Genomic DNA, 23,071 nt, shown 5'->3' with positions numbered 1-23,071 from the left:
CCCCAAGGGAAAAGGCACAGGGGTCAGGTGCTGTGGGGCTTCCAGGGGGTGGTCCAGCTGTCGCGGTCCCCACCACCCGGAGGAGCCGCACCGTGGAGGAACCGCACCGCGGAGGAGCCGCACTGCGGGCAGGCAGAAGACCGAGCATGCGGTCAGAAGAAGATGCCCAGCAATGAGGGACAGTGAGGGGGACCTTCTGATGGGGTCTTAGTGGAGGGGTGTGAAAAGGCCACCCCCAGCTGCAGAGGGGACAGGCTGAGCCTGGGGTGAAGGGGCAGGCTGCTGCCTTGTGGGGGGGTGGGCTGCTGGAGCCTATGAGGAAACCGCAAGTGACGGGGGACTTGCCTAGGAGGGTGCCAGGGTGAGGGAGAAAGAGGAATGGAAGCAGTCTCTCAGATTCTGGCCTGAGCTGGGGGATGGTGGGGGGCAGGGGGAGAATGCCAAAAGTCTTTTTGAGCTCCAGGCCAGGACTGCTGTTGACTTAACGTGTACAACGCCTCTCTGCGAGGCCAGAAATACAATGTACAAACCCAAGGCCTCGGGCTTTCTGCTGCAGCCACAGTATTTCCTGAGCTGTTGTCATTTTCTCCTTGGAGCCTGGGCAGTTCCGAGACCCGCCCAGTCCTTGACCTTGGTCTCCGGGGTAGAGGGGGGGAGGCGGAGACTCACTGTACACTCCCCCTGGTCTCCGAGGTGGAATCGCTGAAAGGCACATTCCAGGCCCCAGGGGGTGGGGCGTGTGGGTCAGGGCTGTGTGGGCGAGAGTTGCGCCTGCTGCAGGGAAATCCAGGCCTGTTTGGTGCTCAGTTCCGCAGGCGGTTTGATCCTCCTAACAGCACGATGACATGGATGTCGCTATCCCCATTCCTGAAACGGGGACGGAGACAGAGAGGCCCCTGGGAGCATGGGGCCCTCCAGGGACCAGCTCGGTCCTGCAGAGCCCAAATGCCACCTGTGGTCTTGCTTGTCTTCTAGGTGGACTGGAAGCACTTGCTTTTTCTGCTCTGACCCGCCTCCTCCCGCCCCCCCCACCCCCACCACATAGCTAATGCTGGGCATCCGGGTGATCTCTGCTCTAGACTTTGTGTGGCTTCCACAGTGACAATTGGCCCAAACTCTTAGGAGGGCTCCATGGAATCCCCCCTCCTCTGGAAATACGGGCTAGGGTTTGGCAGGTGCTAAAATAAATAGAATGAAAGGAGTAGGGGTAATGGAGCTTATTTTGCGACTAAGCCTGTGGGGCGGGCACTTTGCATAATATTTGCGTGGGGTGAAGAACTGTCTCCCTCTGCAGACACCAGGTCCAGCCACGGTCCTCCCTCCTTCCCCCTGCACAGGGCACACGCTGCGGAGATGAAAAGCGCCTCTCCCCGCAGCAGCCAAAGAAAATAATCGCCGAGAAAACGCAACAGAAAAGGAGAGAGGAAGCAGGAATCTGCATCCTGGCTGATAACATCGTCGAAATCAAGCTGCAGAGATGGGCGGTCATGGTCATCGGTCATCGAAGGAGCCTGGGGGGGCGGGGTTGGCCAGCGGTAAGAAGGTCTGAGCAGGTCCCTGGCCCTCAGGGCCATCAACTTCAGCCCAGGACAGCCCGGCCCTTGATGCCAAAGGGCACTAGGTGACCTTCCCTTCCCGATAAATTCCCTGGGGCATCCATGTGTGGGCCAAGTATAAACTGAGATTCTCCCGTGCCCGAGGATACACAGGTGTGTGCACGACTCCCAGCTGACGGAGGTCACCTTGCAGGGAGGAGGCTTGCTGTGATAGACACACGTCAACTTCCTTCTTCTGGCCTGTCCCTTCCTGGCTCCATTCCTCAAGCCACAGGTCCTGGGCACCCTAAGTTGGCCAGGGCTTTGTCTGTCCTCCTCCCTCCTCAAGGGGCAAGTGTGAGGAAGACACCATGGTGAGGACCTGCCTCTTCCTTGCTGGGTGGGGGCTCTTAGGTGGGACGAGGGCCTCTAGGTGTCTCCGCTGGGACAGGAATAGACACCTTATCCTGTTTCTGACACAGGATTGCTGGGAGGGCCAAATAACATTCTGTCTCGTAGACCTTTAGGGGCGGCAACCACGAATTGCTCCAATGTAGGGAGTAGAATGAAGTGTGCCTTTATTTCTCCCCAGCGTGTTTCCAAAATATTCGGCCTCCCTGCAACCCTAACTCCCCACTCTGCACTGAGTTGGGTTAAGGGAAGTTGCGCCTTGGGATTGACTCTCCAGGAAGGAAAAGAGTGCTTCCTTTTTCCGATCCCGATCCCGAGAACCAGCGGCAAGACTTCCTCCCCGCCCTCCTCTCCAAAAGGTTGGTGACAGCGCCCCCTGGTGGGCATCTGGAGCAACTGCCTGGGAAAGGCACAGAGGGAGGGCTGGGGCTGAACTCAGGAAGAGCAGGAACGCGGGGGTCACGTGAGGGTGAGGGTGAGGGCGGGGGTGGGGGCGGGGGGAAGAGGGGATGCCCAAAGGGGAACAGGCTTCTGTCCTGTCCAGTGTATTATTGTCGTGAAGAATCAGATCTCGCGTTATCAGGTATTCTGGTTTTTCAAGACGAGCTAGAAACTTCCCTATTGAATAAAGTAAAACCAGTAGTACAAGCCAAAGAAAACAGGACGGAGGCCAAAGTTTGGTGCCGCAAACCATCAGGAAGCCTTGATTTCTGTGGAAGAAACGCAACAGTAATAACAGCTAATCCCAGCACATAAATGAGGAGCCGCCGCGGGAGCGGCAACATGTTACATAAGACATAAAAGTCGCAACTAGGAGCACAGTGGACCAGGAGAAAAAAGAATATTCTTATTCACTCGCCTCTGAGTTGTCCCATTTTTATTTGCTTGTTATACTGATTGTTTTTTATTTCTTCTATTAACCAGCAGACATTAGGAAGTTTCAGTAAAAATCATGGGAGGAAAAACTCAAAATAGAAAACATTCTTCTTTTTATTAAGTTTCAGCACACCCCCCCCCCTCCCCAACCCAGCTCTTTGGAAGAATAAATCAGTTGCCCTAAAGGTACACACTCACCAGCTTCCAGAATACCAGTGTCCATGAGGGCATCTTTGAACTTTTTAGGGAAGAAACTCATATTTCTTAATCCAACATGCGAAGCCTGGGCAGGTTGGTGTCCCGCTGCTAATAGTCTGACCACCTCCCACGATTTCCCACGCTGTCCTGACCATCATTCCAAACTATTTTCTTTCTTCCCAGAACACCTCAGGATTTTTCAGAAAAGCCTACTTCTCTTTAAAATGCTCCTCCTCAGTTTTCCATTAAAAAACACAAACGAACGAACTATGCATTCTTCAAACGCCAGTTCGCAGGTTACCTCCCACCCAAGCCTGGTAGACATAATACCGCCCCTAAGCCTGCAGGCACAGCAGGCCACCCACACCCAACCCAAGTTTTCGAAGTTCTAAGCCGGTATCTCTAGTATAACAATCAGTTTGCTTATGTTATAATTATTTCCTTGTACCCCTTCTGAAATCTACCCACAGATACAAAGCTTTGAAAACACCTCATAGATTAGAGGCTGGTGGCCATGTTAGCTGTTTGTTTTGCTCACGCAGAGCCCAGTACCTAGCCAGACAGATGGAATAGGATCGTTAACAAATATACTTTAAAATAATGTTAATTTTGAATTTTTGGAACAAGTAATAATCTTCATGGTTCAAAACGCAAAAGATGTGAATGCGTGTAAGAGTAGAAGGTGCCCATCTCTCCCCTGTTTCCAGCCACACGGAGTTCCTCCTTATCTGTAAATAATGTTACACATTTTTTTATATCCCCTGGATGAAGTCCACATTCCTTTCTCCTCTGTGTAACTCTTTCTCCCCTCCGGGCTAGTTTATCTTCCCAGCCCTCGCTCTGCACCCAGACTTTGCCCTCTGCTCCTGCGTCTGCACGGAATTTAGCCACGTGCTCTGCCACCCTCTCCCCTACTCTCTCTTCACTTAGCAAATGTCCCTCGTCCGTCTGGCCTCAGGGTCTCTGTCCGTGGTGGGTCCCCAGTGTCCAGTGGGTGCCCTGTGTCCAGTGGGTACCAGAAACCCCCACCCCCACCTCCCCCAGCTCTTTTCTCCTGGTAACTTAACTGTTGACTGATGGGGTTCTTCACAGGCTCCTTGAGACCAGAGACTGGCCCTCAATCACTGACCCAGCATACAGCAGGGTTGGGGTGACCAGTAGTGCCCTCCCCGTGAACAGTCCTCGGCTATTGCACCTTGAGCCCCTTCTGAGCGCAAGGAAAGCTCGGGGAAGAGGAAGCACTGGTCGCGGAGACGCATGAGCTCGTGGGTATGCAGAGATGTTTCCGACTGTGGATGAGGAAAACGGCCTGGGCGTCTCTCTTGTCAACCTCTGGCCAACATTGTGAGCCACACTCCCGTCCCCGAGCCCAGGGGACTCCACACACACCTCATCTCAACGCCCAGTCCTGACCACTGCGCGTGAGGAGGACACATGCTTATTGAAGAGGCAGCTTTCACTGGCCTGGGCTTTCCAGCGGAACTGTGTGGGGGAAACTCAGGCCGGTGTCGACTTCCACATTATAGAAGAACAACCGCAGGGAGTTTCACCCTCCCGGTCCCTTTTTTCCCCTGGAGGACAGACCCCTCATCGGGACGGGGGCCAATCAGGATTTGAGGGTGGCCTTCCGACTGCTTCCTTAAGCTCTCTGAGAACTTTGCCACGGCGTTAAGGGACACTGCTTGAAGAATGACAAAACGGATGACCTCGCACCTTGGCTTGTCTATGAAAATCCTCTGTTCACCAGATCGCCTGTCTGAACGGAGCTGCGAAGGATAAACGGGCCAGACGTTAGTGAAGTCTTTTCATTCAGCAACTACTAACAGTAGTTGAGCTCCATCCGCCTTCTTGAGAAATGACAAGGCCTCCTTTTTCATCCTCATCCGAGGATATGTATTTATTGATTTTAGAGACAGCGGAGAAGTGGGGGGTGAGATGAGAGAGAGAGAGAGAGAGAGAGAGAGGGAGAGAGGAACATCAAAGTGAGAGAGAAACATCGATACCCTGCAACCTAGGTATGTGCCCTGATCGGGGATTGAACCCACAACCTTCTGGAGTACAAGAAGACGCTCCAACCAACTGAACCACTGCCCAGGGCATGACTGGGCCTTTTAGACGGAGGCTGGGGGAGTAAGCAGGAGGGGAGAGCCGGGGCGCTGTGAAAAGGCACGAGGCCAGCTGTGTCTGCTAGCTGGCGGTTCCTGAAGGGACGACTGTCCCCCCACAGAGATGGGGACACAGGCCCTGTCCTTCTCGCTGACATTGCTTCAGGTCCTCGAGAAGGCCATTTCTGCATTGCAGGCCATACACACACGTCCCCGAGGGAGGCAGGACAGATTCACCATCGTTGGCCCTTCCTAGTAGACGCTCTAAGCAAAGGCGGTCAGGGGTGTCTCTTCCCACGTCCGCTGGAACGAAGAGGCAGGCATGTCCCTGGGGTGGGGTGGGGTGGGGGCCTGGGGTTGTTACGGGACTCCAGGGGCAGGCCACTTAGGGTGCTCCATTCAAGAACGAGACTCGAGGGCCAGCCCTGGTGCCTGAGTGAGTGATTCCCAGGGCCCAGCAAAGGGATCAAGTTTCCTGAGCCTTGAAGACAAGGGGTAACACCCCAAAATACGGACCTATTTTCCACTCCACTTTCATTGGCCGAGCAGCCGCCCAGAACAAAGGCCACGTCTCCTGCTACCTGGCAAACAAATGCAGTATTGCCTCACGAATTGACTGCTTCTCTGAGGTACCCACAAGTATATCTGGGGAGAAGCTTCGAGAACAAGTGGAGGAGCGGCCCTCCTTCTATGAGACTGGAGTGATTCCACGAAAAGAGCTGGAGGTCATGAGGGAGGCAATGGTCCAGGCAGAGGAAGCGGCTGCCGAGATTACTAGGAAGCTAGAGAAACAGGAGAGAAGACGCTTGGAGAAGGAAAAGAAGCGGCTGGCCGCAACTGCCCTCGCGTCTTCAGAAAACAGCAGCACACTGGAGGGGTGCGAGTGTTTCAGGGTACTCTCTGGCACCCCGCGTGGTGGCTCTATTGTGACCAGCATGGAGACTAGTGAAAAACCCCAGAAGAAGAAAAAGCAAAAGCTCCGGGAGGCGGCTCCTCAGGAGAATGGCATGGAAGACCCACCTGTTCCTTTATCCAAACCCAAGACAAAGAAATCTCTTTCCAAGGAGGAGCTGGTTAGTAGTGATCTCGAGGGGACAACGGGCAGTGGGAATCTCCCCAAGAGGAAGAAATCTCTCTTCAAGGAGGAACCAGTCAGTGACCCTGAAGAGGCAGGAAACAGGAGTGTCCCCAAGAAAAAGAGGAAATTTTCTTCCAAAGAGGAGCCACTCGGCGGTGGACCTGAAGAAGGTGCTGGTAGCAAGAGCAGCAGCTGCAAGAAAAAGAAAAAAACTCCAAAAGCTCTCCCAGGAAGATTAGAATGGACAGTACCCTCCAGTGACCCACCCCTTGTATCCCAATGAAAACAAATTCACAAGGAAAAAAAAAGAACGAGACGAGGCCCTGACAAGGTCGTGTTGTTTACCTGCAGCAAGTAAAAGAGACGGGGGGAGTCCCATCAGAAACTCCGCCCCCTGGGAGGGAAGTTTAGCCGTCGCTTATTCGCCCTGTCTGGTCCAGCGCATCTCGATTTCTTCTTTGCAGCTGGCTGGCTCGCACCCTTGACTTCCTGTCAGCTCCTGCTCTTGACCGCTGCCTCTGCGAAACACGACCCTACATGCAAGAAACACCATTTAGCACTGCCCAGACCTCGAGACCCTTGTGCTGTGTACAGGGTCGTCCTGGGGACTGGCCTTGGGCTGCAAGAAGGCGGGCTGGGGTTTGGGCACGGAGCCAGCAGTTTCGCCGGGGAGGGTTAGGAGACAAAGTGCTGTCTTTCCCGGGGCGATCCGCCAGGAAAAGTAGTTCCTGCACGTTTTGAAATCTCCCATTCTGAAAACTGCCGTCGCTTTCGGTGTTGCTCAGTTGAGCAGCCAGGTCGGCTGTATTTGGGGGTACTAGTGGGGGGGGGAGGTGCGGTGAGGGCTTGGCTAGTCGGGTGACTGTCGGTGCCGCAGGGGACGGGGTGAAAGGGGAAGTTCAGCGAAAGTCACCAGCCCAGATTAAGTGACGGGGGAGGGGGTGGCGCACTTGCTTTGAGTATCACAATTGCCTCCCAGGGGCGCATGGTGCCCAGCCATACTCTGCCTCGATTTCCCCAGTGTCTGCAGGGTCCTGACACCGCCTTGGACGCACGCTGCTCGCTCCCTCCCTGCTCCTAACTAGTTGGGCCTCCTTGGCGCGCACGCGTGGCCAGGGTGTCCGGGTCAGGGGTTGTCCCCGCCAGGGGTTGGGCCAGCTCTGGCCCCTCCCCACCACCGGGCCTGCAGGGCCTCTGCTCCCATTCCTACTGAAGCCACTGTCCGCAACCGCTCCAGCCATGGGCGCCGCCGGTTCCTCAACGCTGGCCTGCTTCGCCCTCCCCGTGTCGCGGCGCCCGGCGCAGCTCAGACCCGTCTGGCTCGGGGCAGCCGCGCTGGGACTGGCCGCGGTGGTGCTGGGGACGGTCGTGTGGCGCCGCACGCGGTCCAGGCGGCCGCGGCGGCTGCAGCAGGTGGGCACCGTGGCTCAGCTGTGGATCTACCCGGTCAAGTCCTGCAAGGGGGTGGCGGTGAGCGAGGCCGAGTGCACCGCCCTGGGGCTGCGCAGCGGCGACCTGCGGGACAGGTACGGCTGGCCGGAGCCCCGGAGGTGGGGGATGGGGTGGGGGTGCGCGGCGATGGTCCTGCTGAGGGTGCGTTGGGGTGGGGGTGGGGGGGCGGGAGAGGTGGGTCTTGTCCCCCCCACCTCCAGAAGGAGACTAGGGGTTCACCACCTGGGTTTCCGGAGCTGCTTGTGGGTACCCCTGCCTTTCATCCCTGAGCGGGGAAGGTCAAGTTCACGTCTGATTCAGATTTGGAAAGGTAGGCAGGGGCAAAGTTTCCTTTGTGTAAAAGCACTGGGTCTGACTTGGTTATAGCTAAGGCTCCGGTTAGCGCTAAACTTTCTTAGTTTATGGCACAACAGTAGCCACGTGAAATGCCACTGGCACTAGCGGGCAGACCTGAGCGGCGGCGAAACTGATTTTCGCTCAAGGACACATGGCCTTGGGCCTTGCTGGGGCGCGCTCCTCACCGTGGGCAGTCCCCGCAGGTGCCTGGGAGACCCAGGAGGCGGGGACACCAACACCCCTTTCATGGGCACTGAGCGGAGTGAAGGCTTACGTGGGGGACGGGGGCGGTGGGGGGAGAGGGTGGCTGCAGGGTGGTGGTATTCCCTGAGGGAACAGTGCGTCTCTGGTCTCCCCGGTGTCTGCCCGCATAGGGTCCGGCACACAGTCATTCCATTCTCCTTACTCGGAAAAGACAAGGTGTCTTGTCATGTAAGTCACCCCCAAGGTGAGGCACAGACGCGTGCCGTTCACAGAAGGATGCAGCTGGGTATGGGGAAGGCTCTCTTGACTGCGAAGGGTGCCAATGCCTAGTAGGAGCGATCAAGGGAGAATTTGCGAACCCTGAAAAAGACGACACCTGCTGAAAAGGGTCCCTGGCAGGTAACCGGGCTCAAATTCAACAACAGCAACAAACACAGAACCTGGCAGCCATTTCTACACAGGGGCCTCCACTGCCAGCTGCACTCCAGGGGGAGGCCTGCGCTGAACTGCCTGCCCGCCCCGTTTCTGCCACCTGAGCCGGCCCTTATAAAGGAGTGACTTCCTGGAACTCGATGTCAGCCAATAGGAATGAGGCTTTCCCATCTAATCTGAGCTGCATGGCTCCAATCAACCCGGGCTGCTCTATTCTGGCCAATCAGGACAATGCCTGTTGGACCAATCAGACTGAAATGTGGAGCCCTTATTTGCATGCGGACAGATCGATCAGGGACCAGGGCCAGGGACTTCTGTCCCCAGGACCCAGCTTCCCTCTGGCTCCCGGAGTGCACCTTCCCTTTCCACGTGAGATTGAAGACTTCGCCCCCCTGGCTGAGCCGCGAGACCGAAGGTGGTTCGCAGAGCAGAGCGGACTAGCGTGGACCAGAGCAGGCTGGCCCAGGAGGGGGCGGACCAGCGCAGCACAAAGCGGGCTGCCAAGGGCTGCCTCCCAGCGGTCCTGTTCTCATAACTGAGCTGTTCTGCACCGAATCTGCTTGCCTTCTTCTCCACACCCTAAATCGGGGCTTCCTGTCGGCGTTGAATCAGCACCATCAGTCGACAGATGGAACCTCCTTTATTTCCTTAGGATGAAGATGCCTCCACAGCTGGTTGGGATGGCTTAGCTGGGGTCTTGTGTGTGTGTGTGGGGGGGGGGCGTCTAGAGGGAGGGAGGTGTCCAAGTTAGTTGTTCAAGGAACCTTCTAGCAGAGGCCGTCTGGCTGCCCTGAGTTCACTCCAAGACACATGGACTCACTCTTCACTGAATACTGCTGTCCTCTTAAATAGTGGGCTCCCACGGCCTGGAAGAACTTCAACTTGTTTTAGAAAGTGTTGTATACGACAATGATGTAACTCACAGGAGATTGTCCAGGATTAGCCCTGCACCCCAGACGGCTAATCCTGGAGAGTTTTTTAAAGCTGTGGTTTCCTGAGACTCCCATCCAAGAGTGAGGTCGGCATCTCCCAAGTGACTCCGATGCTCTAAGCAAAGGGTTTATCTGGGAATGAAGAACACGTTTAGAGTTTATGCAAATATGAAGAACTAGACTTCCTAGACCTTGCTTGGGACCGTTGTCCTATCTAAAACAATGGCACGTCATCAACATTATAACGAAACACCACTGAAGGAAACAATGTTCTTCGAGGACCTGCCGCATCTCACCCAAGATCACAAAACCATTCTGTGCTGTATGGATTTGAACCCAGATCTCCGTGGGCGCAGCCTTCATGCTCTTTCCGTGAAACCAGTGTGTGATCTGGAAGTGCAAGGAGTGCCGACCAGCATCGGGGGACCATGGGCAGAGTCACTGGCCTCTCTGAGCCTCATGTTTTTTTCATTTGCAAAACACAGAGGTTGAACTCGGTGGTCTCTAGGACCCTATGTAATCGAGCTTTTCTTTACGAGACGGTAATTGGAACTGGAAAGCAGCCTGGACAAAACTGTGCTCCAGGACCCCATCGTTGCCTCAGCCTGAGACTTCGAACCCGAAACTGCGAAGAGGCTGGAATGCAGGAGACGGTGTCTTTGTGTGATTCCATTTTGAACCGGAGTCTCTGGAACTGGGATCTAAGATCTGGGGTCCTCCTCTCCCAGGGCTCTGTGTCTCACATTTCCAGGGACATTTTCGTCAAAGCTCTTAACCCATTTGTGAACACTTGGCTTGAACGCCTCGAGCTTTGGTCGGGTGTAAAGGCCCCCAGCAGAGCCCGGTGAGAGCCCTCTGGCCGAGACATGGCCGCCCTCCTTCACCGGGTCATTCCTCATCTCCTCAGCCCCCCCGCCCCCCCGCCCAGGACCCGACCACTTACACGTCCGTCCAAACCCTTGCTGACGTCAGCCCCGCACTCTCCTGCACAGGCCCTTATTCTTATGGCTTGGAGAAATGAATTCCTGCAGCTCACAATCCTGAGTGCCCTTTTCTCTTGGCTTCTCCCCGCCTGCACCCTCCTCCTCTCTGTAGTGGGGTCCCTGCTTCCCCCCTTTCCAGACTCTGTCCTTCCTGCTTCCCGGGCCACTTTGTACATTTAGGAAAGAGGGTTCCCCACTGCCCTTGGCCGCACAGGGCACTGCGGCTGTTTTGGAGAAGCTGAGCTCCGGACTCTGCACTGATCTCCACAGGAGACCCTCGCATTTTAGGTGTGAAATGAAGGTGCTGGATTTTCACGTGGCAGGCTCAGTTGGGGTAGCGTGGTCATTAAAAAAATCCATACTCCAAACCTTTTCCTTCCTTCAGATTGGGCAGAACAGGACTAATTACTCATTCACTGGGCGTCCCTTGTCTGGGAGAGGTGAAGAATAGCATTCATTAGCCCGTTGAGGAGGCAGTGAGGCTGGTTGGGGTATGTTAGGGACGGCAACTTTGTATCTTTATCCCAGCGTTAGACTGCTTGCAAGCAGCAGTGGCCAGCACGGAGCCTCTGGCCACCACGGGTGGTAACTCCCAGGGATGCCTCCCACGTGATCACACAACAGGCTGGAGTGCAGCTGGGGTCTGCGAGCCAGAGCGCAGGGCTGCACTTGGAGGGTGGATGGGAGGTGAGAAGGCTCAGCTCAAGGAGGGACTGGCTGCCAGAGATAACATCGTGCCGTCAGGTCTGTGACTCCGGGCTGGTTTCTCGGCAGGTTTTGGCTGGTGATTAAGGAAGACGGGCACATGGTCACGGCCCGGCAGGAGCCCCGCCTCGTGCTGGTCTCCATCACCTACAAGGACGGTCGGCTGACCTTCGAGGCCCCAGGCATGGAGCAGCTGGTGTTGCGGAGCAAGCTGCCTTCCTCCAACAGGATCCACGACTGCAGGTGCTCCGCCGGGGGCCTGGGGGCCTGCGCGGGGCCTGGTTTCCCTCGGGCTTCTCCCTGCACTCTGCAGTTTGTACTGCAGTGAGAGCATTTTGCTTTAAGAGTACCCGGGAGTCGTTTTAATCAGATGTGGTAAGACACGCAGACAAGGCAATGACCGTCATAAAGAAAGAAGTTCTTTTATAGTCACAGATCCCTAGAAACCGAGGGGGCCTTTGCCACGCAGGGCCCCACCGGGAAGCACCAGGGCTGGTCTGGACGTGGCAGAGGGAACAGGAAAACCGTGAGCAAGAGCCTTGTCTCCAAAGGCAGGACTGCGAGGCAGAACAAAGGCTTCGGATGGGCCCGTGTGAATAACTGCAGTGGTCGCCGGGCCACAGAAACCAGAGGAGACCCTGACATTGGCGACCACGTGGGTGGACTTGGAGGAGGACATTATGCTAAGTGAAATAAGTCAGACAGAGGAAGACCAACCCTGTGGGATGTCACTTATATGTGGAATCAAACAAACAAACCAAACCAAACCAAACAACAACAACAAAAAAAAAACCCAAATATCCAACTCATAGAAAAAGAGATCAGATCCGTGGTTCCCAGGAAGGGGATCGGAGGGAGACGGTCCTGAGGTACAAACCTCCAGTTACACGAGAAAGTAAAAACGGGGTGGGGGGGTGTGGACCGTGCAGTGGGGTGTCTCTGGTTAACGCTCCCTCAGGGCGTGTTTGCGAGTTGGTCCTGAGCGTTCTCATCACCAAGGGGAAAACACTTCCTACTTTTTCCTTTTTGTACCGTTACGAGACGGTGCATGTTAACTGACCTGACTGTGGTTAGCATATGTAAGTGAGGGCACGATGCTGCACACCCCCAAACTTCTGCAGTGCTCTATGTCAATTATATCTCAACAGAACTGGAGAAAAACAATCTTTTGAAATGTGGACCATAAAAGAAGAGCTTCGTCGTGTATTTTTTTAAAAAAGGGAGAAGGTTGGCTATCAAAATATTACGGCATTTATATTCCAATGCCTACTTTTAAAAGCATGATTTTATTTTATTTCAACATGTTTTCTGTATTTAAATATTAATATAATATGATTTTATTTTGAATGTTAGTATTTCCATTTCAGTGGAAATGATATCTTTCACCACACACTAAACTTACGAAAGTTCCCATGTCAACTGAGAATTCTGCGAGTGGTACAAAGCTTAAAAAAGTTCTTTTCCAGTCACTCAAGCAAAATGACCTTGAAGAGTGTTGTGCTGTCTAGGGAAATCTGCTCCCCGTCTGGGGTTGGTGCTCTATTATTATCTCCTACTTAGCGCTGGAGACGGGCGGTCAGAGGAGTGGAATGATTTGCTAAAGGCCACAGACTAGAGAACGGGAGCATTCCAGTTCGAACCAGCTCTGCAGACACAGCTCAGGGTGCCTCTCCCACACCCGAGATGCGCCCCTCTCCCCTTTCTTAAAGTGTCCTAAATCCTTGCTACTCGGAGTGCGGTCCACAGACCAGCAGCTTCGGTGTCCAGATGCTTGTTTGGAACGGAAAGTGTCAGGCCCCAGCCCACCCTCCTGCCCCCGAATCTGCCCATGCAAGAAGTAACCTTGGTCTTTCTTGTTCCTGCTCCAGGGTTTTCGGTCTGGACATCAAGGGCCGGGATTGTGGTGACGAGGTAGCTCAGTGGTTCACCAACTTCTTGAAAACGGAATCGTTCAGGCTGGTTCAGTTTGAAAAGAGCATGAAGGGAAGAGTAGCAAAGAACATTGTCCCGTCTGTGGTGCAGAATTACCAGGTGAGCGGCCAGAGAGCTGCCCTTCACCCCCACCAGTCAGTCACGCTTCCCTTTCCACCTCCCTCGTGGCCCACAGGGAGCCCCCGGGGTCCCCAGTTAGGAAAGGCAGGCATGGCCAGGTGAGCATTGCTGAGGGTGCCACCTGGGCAGGTGCTGGGGATGGAGAGGGAGGTGGGTACCCGAATCCCCAGGGCTGTCCAGGATGCATGAGGATGGAATACAGGAGATATCTGTGCTGGGAGACGCTGGGGCGACGCCCTCCTCACCCACAGTGAGTTGGTTTCCCAGGAGAAAATGGGTTGGGGGGGTGGAAGTGAGAGGTTTGTTTGGGACTAGATCCAGGTTTTCTGCAGAAGCAGACTTTCTCCAGCACTGCCTTCACGGTCGGTGCAGGTTGCTTATTTCAGGGGCTGGGACAAGGCCCCTTCTCCGGAAGAAAACAGCCTCCTCGGCCTTTGACCTTGCAGGGAGATGAGGTGTAAAATGCAAGCTCCTCGGAGTCTCCCCCGGGTCCCCTGATGTCAAGCTCCTTGAACGCAGGGCATTGAGTCTGCTTTGTTCCCTGTGATTTCCCCTCCTCGAACGAGGCCTGATAGGCACATCCAGGTGCTGACCAAATGCATGTTGCGGTAGCAGTGGTGTGGCGGCTGAAAGAAACCGTTGCAAGAGCAGAGCCGATTGGCCGCGGCCCCTTTCCCTGACCGATGATGATGACTAGGAAGGGCATCCCCTGTTGGGTGCTGGAGTGAGGAACAGGAGAGAAAGTGGGGTGCGGAGGGTGAGGTCAGCCCCAGGCCTGGCTGCTGTCTTCCGTGTGTGGGCGGGGCCCCGCCGTCAGACCAGAGTCGAGTTGGCCGTTCCCACGCCCGAAGCGTCGCCTCTCCTTCCCCAGACGCCACGGTCCCCTTCCGCACTCTGGCGGCTTTGCTTCTAGACTTCGCTGAGCTTTGCGGTTGGCCTGAGCGATTTCACAGGGCAGCGAGGCCTGACGGGGCCGTGCTCTTGGCGCAGGTGGCCTACCCGGACTGCAGCCCGGTCCACATCCTCTCGGAAGCCTCCCTGGCAGATCTGAACACCAGGCTGGCGAAGAAAGCGAAGATGGACCAATTCAGGCCAAATATCGTGGTGACAGGCTGTGCTGCTTTTGAGGAGGTAAGGGGCTCACTGTTTTTGTGCGTTATGCTCAGATGCGCTGTTCAAGACACTAACAGGATTGCCATCACCTTGAGCCAGCGCCAACTCAGACCCTCCGGGGTGGGCAGTGCTGGGAAACTCCTTCCCCAAGTCACCTGCCTTCCCCTTGTCCACTGTTATGCCTGTAAGTGGTGGCTCTGGCCGAGGACCCGGGCCTGGCTACTCCATCCAGCCTCTGGGTGCTAAGGTCCAGGTTCCGATTAGAGATCCCAAATGGTACCCTGAGGGGAGAGGCTCTCGAACACCTCCTCAACTCTCTGCACCCTTGGGTGCCTGCACTTCCTTTTGTGTGAGTAAAATGTGCCCCTATTTGCTACTCTGCATTATCCTGTAGGGTCCACTTTTGCAGAGTACCTCACGGAAATCCATGTACCTGCAGGTACCTCATATAATTTGATAGTTTAAAAAATAGCCACATAGACAGATATTGTCTCCTGGTTGGTGTTTTCCTGTCATTCGTTACCTAGTTTCTTTAATTCTTCTTTACATGTGTTAAAAACGTGTTTTAATTGACCATCTGTTATGGGCCTGGACACAGAGATTCGAGTCACAGATCCTGTCCTGCATGCAGAATCTCCCCCGGGAGAGGAACGCCCTTGACCAAGGGGACTTGCTGTTTCTCCCCAGGAACACATCCACATTTGGCCGGACCTGAAGTTTATTCAATTTGGGGGCCTCTTTAAAAATAATAATAATAATAATAATAATAATAATAATAATAATAAAATTAGGTGCAGGTCCTTGCAAGGGTCCAGTGCAAGTGGCGGCTCTGAGGTTCAAGGCTCACGAGCTGTTTTCAGCACAGCCACCCGTCCCTCCCCTTCCTACTTTCCCAAGTCGTCTCCTCGCCGCACCGAAGTCTGGGGCCAGGAGACGCTTGTTGAATGCGGAATGAAATGAGCGCTTTGGGTAGACGATGCACATTACTAAACCCCAGATTCAAATCAGTCCACAAAGCAAAACATTCGTTGATGGGAATCCGGTAATTGGGTCAATATTTTCTGAGAACTTTTTTTTTTTAATAGCTTCTTGGTCTCTTGGCTAAGATCAGATGTAGAAACTTTCCTTTTAGGAAATATGATTTTTCTTGGTTTGATGCCACTGAGAGAGAAATTAGTTTGCTATTCATTTTCAGTTAAGATCTTGTGCCAGGGGAAGGAGAAAAGCTGGTCTCATTCCTGCCTATAGAATTTTGACTTTCCTGCAACTTATCAGGCTGAACCTAAGGCTAATGCAGCCTAACTGGGTTCCCTTAGGCCCTTTGAGTAGGTGGAGTCCTTTTTTTCATTTGTTCAAATGAAAATAATGTTCACTGACCAAGTCCCTTTCTTTTTATTTCTGCATTGCAGTGGGCACACAGAAATAGTCATGCTCATATTTTTCTAGAGTACTCAGAGTTTTCTAGAAGAGTCCTCTGGTTATGCACATTTTAAAAAAAAGTCCTTACCATAAAGTGATGCCAATGTTGCTATTATTCTCCCTTAAATTAGGAAACCCAGTAGTTAGTGGCCCAATGCATTAACCTATCTACCGGACACCACTGCCTTCCAATTAGTGGGACTTGATTAAATATTAATGCAAAATGATAATGCACATAAATATTTAATAGACCAACTAATAATAAAAAAATAGCAACCCTAAGCAAAAAACTCAGGCCATTATTTATTGCAAAAATATAGAATAATAGGAGAATGCGGTGTGCAACATTGACTCTTTCCGACCCAAAGTGCTTCATACTTTTTCTGTGTAACTCGGATTACGAAGCAGATTTAAAAAGGCGGCTTCCCTTGGGCCATTGCGGCGTGTGTGTGTTCTGGGACTGAGGGGCAGCGAAATTCAAACATAATGACCCTAACCGGTGCTTCTGAGCTCTGTGGTTGACCGCCGCGCGACTGAGTGTTCCCCGAGTCTTGCTTGCTGTCCTGGGGGGCAGCGCTTGTCCTTTCTCTGGAATGCTCTGTTCGTGTCACTCCTCACTCCACACGACGCAAGAACAGTGATGGAGAACCTCGCAGACAACCGTTGCTGTGGAATTTGTGCCTTGGGCGGGGCTCCTCCAAGAAGCTTCTAGAGACACAGTGGACTTTGAAGTCCAGGCAGCTGTGCTTTGAACCCCAGCCTCCCAGGACGATCCTTTGCAGCTGCGGAAAAACAAAGCTTTTGTAAATCATCATAACCAGACGTTTCTGTTCCCGATAATCAGAGTCGGGATGAGTCGGGGTTCTATTTGGGGGTTCAGAGAAGAAGCCTCGGGCCATGGCGTGAGGACGGCGACCTCTGCTTGGCTTCAGGGGTTTCCAAAGTAGCAACAATAAAAATAATGATACATGAAAAACAATAACAAGAGTAATAATAGCAGGTATAGCTCACAGTTCTCAAATGCTCAGAACGTAGCAGGCCCTCCTCTGCCGACCCATTGCGTGCATCGTCTCATTTAATCATCCTCACTGCCCAAGCTGCAGGTCACAGCTCATTGTGGGCTTATTCTGTCACTTTGGTGGAGGCTCACCAGCATTTAAAAAAAATGGAATACAATAGAATAAAAGATACCAGAAAAGATATCAGAGTAAACTATATGTAGAAAGGGTAAGAACTGTTTTGCAGAACTTTTGTTTAAGTTGTACCTTGGATGTGTGTGTGAAAGAGCATTAGAAACCATATACAATGTACTGTTTTAAAAGGACATTTTTAGAGCAATTTCAGGTTTACAATATAATCGAGAAGAAGGTCAAGAGATTTCCCACATTCCCCACTGTCATGTTCACGTCCTGAAGGACCTCTTGGTTGCTTCCAAGTTTTGGCAGTTATAAAATGTAGTTTTCTACCTTGGTCCTCAGGAGAAAAGAATGACTTGGTATTCAGTGAGGTGAGCAGTATCTTCCCGATGTGGAAAATGAGACTCAGAGAAGTTGAGCAACTTGCCCCGTGTCACACAGCAACGGTGTGGACACGGGAAGACCTGTGCTCCGGCTGCCCTTCGGAAGTTCAGGAGGCAAAGCTGCCCGCACAGCTCTGCCTCCTTCCAACATTGCGAGGCCTCATGGCAAAATCGCATGGGGCCCCCTCTCACCCTGGACAGTGGAGGTCAATAAGAGACGGACAGGAAGGGCAGGGCCGGTCACCGTGGCGTGCTCCGGCTGCCTCCAAGCGGAGACAGGAGTGCTGACTGTGTGACTCTTACGACTGATGCCCCTTGGGTAATGTCCTTCCTACTCACCCCAAAACGTCAGTTTTAACCTGGCTTCCTCGGTAGCTGTGAGCTGTGAGGAGAGAGGGGCTCGTCTGGCAAGCTACACGTTTCTCGTTATATAGCCTGCAAGACAAGCCACTTGCCTTCGACTTCATTTGTGATTCTCATGGCGACGGTCCCCCAGAGAAGGTCTGTCCCTCTGCTGACGGTCAGGTTTCCGAGACCGCGAGTCAGAGGTGGAGCCTGCTCTCACCAGCGTGCTGCCCACCTGGGAGTCTTTTGGGGAGACTGGTCTTGGCGTCTCCATGCACTGCTTTCTTCTGCCGGCTTCATAGCTAGCACCCGCCGAAGAAGAAACCGCTTTAAAGACGAATGAAGCCTTAATTCAACAGATAACGTTTCCTTTTCCCCTAGGATACCTGGGAGGACATCCTAATCGGCAGCACAGAAATGAAAAAGGTTTTGGCTTGCCCCAGGTAAGGGCTCTTGCGAGACTCGGCCTCTGGGGTGTGGCGTGCCCATGGGTTCTTGATCGCCACCTAACCCTCGGTTACCGCGTGACAGGTGCATTATGACCACGGTGGACCCGGACACCGGAGTGATAGACAGGAAGGAGCCACTGGAGACCCTGAAGAGGTAGCATGCGTGTCCAGTGTATTTTTAATGCCCCCCCCCCCGAACCTAGGACTAGCTATGGGTGGAGGTGCTTTGCCTGGACACCTGTCTCTCTGCCTCCTGGTTGCTTTGTGTCTATCGGTTAATGTGAGTGAGTGATGCTGCCCCCTTTTTTTTCCCTGCACATCATCTAATGCTTTGGGTGGGCTTTTAATTGTAGGATAGTAGGGTGTGAACTTTTCGTATCTCTCATGTCAGTTTCTAGTAGCATTCACGGTGGGGTTTCCTTCCCAAACGAAGACGTTGTATCCTTTATTGTTATTGCAACTCAGATTTCTTTACTAGAACCCGTGTCAAGGACTGTGAGAATAATTCAGATTGTACCATAAAACATTAGAAAAAGCAGAATGCGGGGAGTCGTTTATCCAGAAGCCTCATCGGTGCCAGGGAGCTCGTCCTGTTACTTAAAGAATTGGGGCTGGCTTTAGTTCTCAACATAAAATGTGTTTCTAAACCCAAGTTCACACTTCTGGGGAGGCGTATTCTGTTTTCTTTCTGTTTCTTCGATTTTGTTGTTGGTTTCTCATGAGTTTAGGTTAGAGAATGGTTATATTTCCTGAAGCATTAAGAGTTACAGTTCCATTTTGTTTTGCTTTTTTTAAGATTTTAAAAAAGATTTTATTTATTTATTTTTAGAGAGGGAGGGGAGGGAGAAAGAGAGAGAAAGAGAAACATCAATGTGCGGTTGCTGGGGGCCGTGGCCTGCAACCCAGGCATGTGCCCTGACTGGGAATCGAACCCGCAATACTTTGGTTCACAGCCCACGCTCAATCCACTGAGCTACGCAAGGCAGGGCTTTGTTTTGCTTTTTAAGGTGCAATGAGGTTTATTTTTTTTTCCTTGAGGTTACATACACATTTGTTTCTCTGAGCTGTGAAATTGGAAGTACACATGGGGTATTTAAGTAGCACAGAAAAGTGTTTTCCCCTTTGGCCTCAAACTGAAGTCACGGAAAAGTTGTTTAGACTCTCAGGATACTTCTCAAAAAAACCAGAATTATTTGCAGTTTGACTAATGGCCTCTAGACTCCTCTGTCAGCATTTTAGAAAAAGCTGACCATTTCTTTCATTATAAACAAGCGGGGTGGGGCGTGGGGCATGAAAGCTTGAATTCTATCGAAAGCACCTGGATTGTCATTTCCTTTTGGTGCCTAATGACGGGTTTTTGCTTTTTTCCCAGCTACCGCCTGTGCGATCCTTCGGAGAGGAACATCTACAAGTCATCCCCGCTTTTTGGGATGTACTATTCGGTGGAAAAACTCGGCAGCTTGAAAGTCGGGGACCCGGTGTATCGGATGGTGTGGTGATGGGCCCGCGGGCTGACACGGTAAAGGGCCAGCTCTGCCTCTGGGCGGCGGGGCCTCGAAACCACTGCCACGGGGTCTTGCGTCCTTCCCACGTTTTGCCGCGGCAACTGCGGGGAGTGTGAGCGGCTGGTGTTTAGATCTCCAGAGCTGGGAAACGCCCTTTATTTTCAGTCGCCCCTGTCATTGGTATCGCCCCCCCCCGCCCCCCGCCCCCCACAGACTGCTCCGTCCAGCTTCCCCTCCGCTGGAAAATGCTGAGGCCGGAGCCTGCGGAGACACCGGTGGCTGGGCCCCGCCCCCTGAAGGAGAGTCACCGGGGATCAGAACAGGAAGGGGACCCGCCCTCCCGGGTTGCAACACCCTGATCTTCTTTCTGCCTCGGACAGAAAAGCGAAGGGGAATGTCGAGATGATTCCGCACCAACTTGGGGGAAACACGGGAAGCGCTCTGTGTCAAATGAGTTCTTAAAGTGGGACGTAAAGCTTGAAAAAAACCAGTGCATTGAGGTCCCGGGCTCGGGCGGACTCACAGGCGGAGAAGCGTGCTCCCAGAGCGATGTCCTCGGGCCGAATAAAGCCCTGAGCCCCCATAACGCCTGACCCCCAAATTACAGGGACGTCCGTGTGAGGACTTCAAATGGAGGGCTTTTGTTTTTATTAATTCTTTTCTTAAAATGCATAACCCAGGTATTGAAGTTACCTAATGTCCAAAACGCTAGCCCATCCTTCTGTGGTCTGACCTGCTCCACCCCTCACGTGACCGTCCTAATGGACAACATAGGCCCGTGGACTGGACAGCCTGCACCTGGCATTCGGTGGACCTGGGTTCCTAACCCCAGCATCAACACTCTCCAACTCCGTTGAATATTTCACTCGGCCTTTAAGCCCCAGGACCCCTATCAGCAAAGTGGGAAAAAGAGTAATACTCCCCAAAACAACCAATACAAAGCATGTGGGGAATTAATTCATATGAAGTTGCAGCATTGCCACCAAAACAGAGCAAATAATCAGCATAGTTATGATTTTCACGGGCGTCGTTTCCAACAAGCACCCCACCTGGGGCCCCGTCTTCGATGCTGGAGTGGTCAGAAAGGCGAGATGGGCTTTGCCCTGGTGGTGAGCAAAGCGGAGAGAAACTTCTGCTGTCCACCTGTCTGATCTGGCATTTTCGTAGCCATACCCATGTGTCAACACTTCTAAGATGCCGACTTTCCCCACATTTTAACATCGCTGAAACCAAAAAGATGGTGATAGTCAGGGGATTCCTGTTAAAAAATCTCAGCGATGCATAAAAACAATGGTGCCTCTTAGGATTTGCTAAAATGCGGCCGACACTGGAGTCAAAATTCCTAAGTGCCTGCCACTTCCACCTGGAAGGTGGGGCCAGGCCTGCGCCACGCTGACTCAAAGCCTTGAAATTAAAAAGAGTGGTCCATCCACGCACCAGGGCTCCTGGGGTGGTACACACATCCATTTAAAATGTAATTGTGTCGAAGTGTATCTGCTCTACCATCAGTGTGATGTATGTTCACTGTGGTAAATTTAGAAAGTAGAACGTATGAGAAAAGTAGAGGAAAGATATCACCTATTGTCTGTGTTTATACATTTTATTCTGGTTGGTTTGGTGTAGCTGTGTAATGTGCATAATTGTGTATAGCATGTCTCATACAGATATATAAAGGAATGTGCACCGTATGCTGTATATACAGATATATTACACATATATCATGGATCTATCATATGACATATGTCATATTTATATATCATGTCTATATATCTATCACATCACCTCTACATATCTGTCATATACATGATAGATATATATCATAAGCACTTCCATAGCCCTCTAATCTATACAAATGCCATTTTGATGGTTTTATAACATTACATTGTGGAAATATAACACTGTTTAAACACTGTTGTACAGTATTTGACTATTGGACTATATCCAGTTTTGTTATGAATAGTAATCTTGTAGCACACATGCTTGTATGCAGAGCATTTGAAAATTAAGAGTTTTTCTATAAGCACTATCCTTAAAGTGGGATTACTCATGCACGGGGCATAGGCATCTGTTTTCGAGCACCCTGTCCCATTGCCCTGGAAAGGGTGACTCCCGTCTGCAGCCCTCGTGTCACGGGACACCCCTTGCCCTGGGCGTCCCCAGAGCTGTGCGGTGACCGTGTCTCGAGACTGCCCTTTCCCGGTAAGGTACTTTGGTGCAAGACACGGTTTTATTTCTTGCGTTTCCCGAAGTGACTGGGTTGTGGGTGTCTGAATTATGGATGACCGGGAGGAGAAATGAGCAAATAATCAGATTCTTATTATTTATTCAGGTTCCGGCGTCCCGCAGACATCGATCAGGGTTTTGTCTTCGCTAGCAGCACCGCCTTGGCCTCTGATCATCTCCACCCTGGAAACGAATCTCCGTTCTTGACTTACTTTCTGGAGTTAGGCAGGCTCCTGGTTAATGCAAGGAAAGTATTCGTGGTGATTTGGGAATAGGAAGGTTATGTAGATTTTAGGTAAGGAAGACTTTGACATACATAGAATTGTCTCACAATTATTTCGAATGTCACTGTAGCTCTCATACTCCTGACACTGACATTGATGAGATCAAGTGTAAAGAATCTGATCAAAAGCTGCAACATTTTTTCTAAATGTTTACATTGGATGACCGGCCATTCCGTGTCTCCAGAGACATGAGGAACAGCAGGTGTCCTGATGTGCCTTTATTTGCAAACACCCAAGATTCCGTCGGTTTTTACATGACTGCTGAGTGCCGTTGACCTGCTCACGTGGTCTGGACCAACCACGAAGGAGTCAGATTGTGCTCGAGTATGATTTTACAGACCCCGTTTTCATAGTGGAGTGTAAGGCTTTGCGGCCAAGTAAGAGTAATTGTGTGTAATTGCCAGACACACCCCCTGGAGTTCCAGGTGCGATAAAGAAGAGACTGGGATTTAAAACAGAGTGGAATTCAGAGCGTCGAGCGGGAAGAAGGAAGGTTGCATATATTTTTTTGGTGCAGATAATTTTTTTGTGGTAACAGCAATGAAGTCCTTTGGTATGACTCACTGAACACAAATGCTCCCTGAAGTAATATGTGAACGAGTTCATCTACTTAACAATGTTGTGGTTTCTTTGCTGTTAATAAACGTGACTTTCTGTTGTACTTTCTGTTTGGTGTTGGTGAGTCTGTTTCCTGGGCTTTGTCGTTTTATTAGAACCTCAGTCCTCGTCACTCACCCTTTCTGGTTGCCTGGCAGAGACATAATCGCCGCCCCCCCCCCGCACGTGACCTCCTGTTGTTGGTGGGGACGGGGTTGGGGGGCGTCAGGGAGGACTCGGGTGGCCTGCCTGCAGCAGCTGGCGGTACACACCGTTGAACGTTCTGAGATGTGTGGTTATCGACTCTGTCCCCAGGGG

General features: G+C 52.2%; 1 protein-coding gene across 1 annotated transcript; it reads left to right on the top strand.

Annotated features, from left to right (window-relative positions):
* The first annotated feature begins 7,132 nt into the window (after window positions 1-7,132).
* On the top strand, window positions 7,133-22,817 carry MTARC2 (mitochondrial amidoxime reducing component 2). Its single transcript, XM_045860919.1, has 8 exons — window positions 7,133-7,729; window positions 11,317-11,490; window positions 13,116-13,278; window positions 14,290-14,430; window positions 18,077-18,138; window positions 18,227-18,298; window positions 19,517-19,663; window positions 21,979-22,817. Exons 1-7 carry the CDS (start codon window positions 7,443-7,445, stop codon window positions 19,641-19,643), a joined length of 1,026 nt encoding a protein of 341 aa, XP_045716875.1. The 5' UTR covers window positions 7,133-7,442; the 3' UTR covers window positions 19,644-19,663; window positions 21,979-22,817.
* Window positions 22,818-23,071: the final 254 nt, after the last annotated feature.

The sequence above is a fragment of the Phyllostomus hastatus genome, unplaced genomic scaffold, assembly GCF_019186645.2.
Source record: "Phyllostomus hastatus isolate PE091 unplaced genomic scaffold, TTU_PhHast_1.1 phas_contig_148, whole genome shotgun sequence".
NCBI classification, from domain to species: Eukaryota; Metazoa; Chordata; class Mammalia; order Chiroptera; family Phyllostomidae; genus Phyllostomus; species Phyllostomus hastatus.
The sequence above is the reverse complement of the archived record's forward strand: the minus strand, read 5'-3'. Positions and strand labels throughout refer to the sequence as shown.

What these genes read in the sequence shown, in the direction of transcription:
- MTARC2 (XM_045860919.1), top strand. Translation starts at nt 7,443, where the DNA reads ATGGGCGCCGCCGGTTCCTCAACGCTGGCCTGCTTCGCCCTCCCCGTG. An exon ending in AAGGTTTTGGCTTGCCCCAG is followed by an intron (nt 18,139 to 18,226) that starts GTAAGGGCTCTT and finishes ACCGCGTGACAG; the next exon opens with GTGCATTATGACCACGGTGG. An exon ending in CCACTGGAGACCCTGAAGAG is followed by an intron (nt 18,299 to 19,516) that starts GTAGCATGCGTG and finishes CTTTTTTCCCAG; the next exon opens with CTACCGCCTGTGCGATCCTT.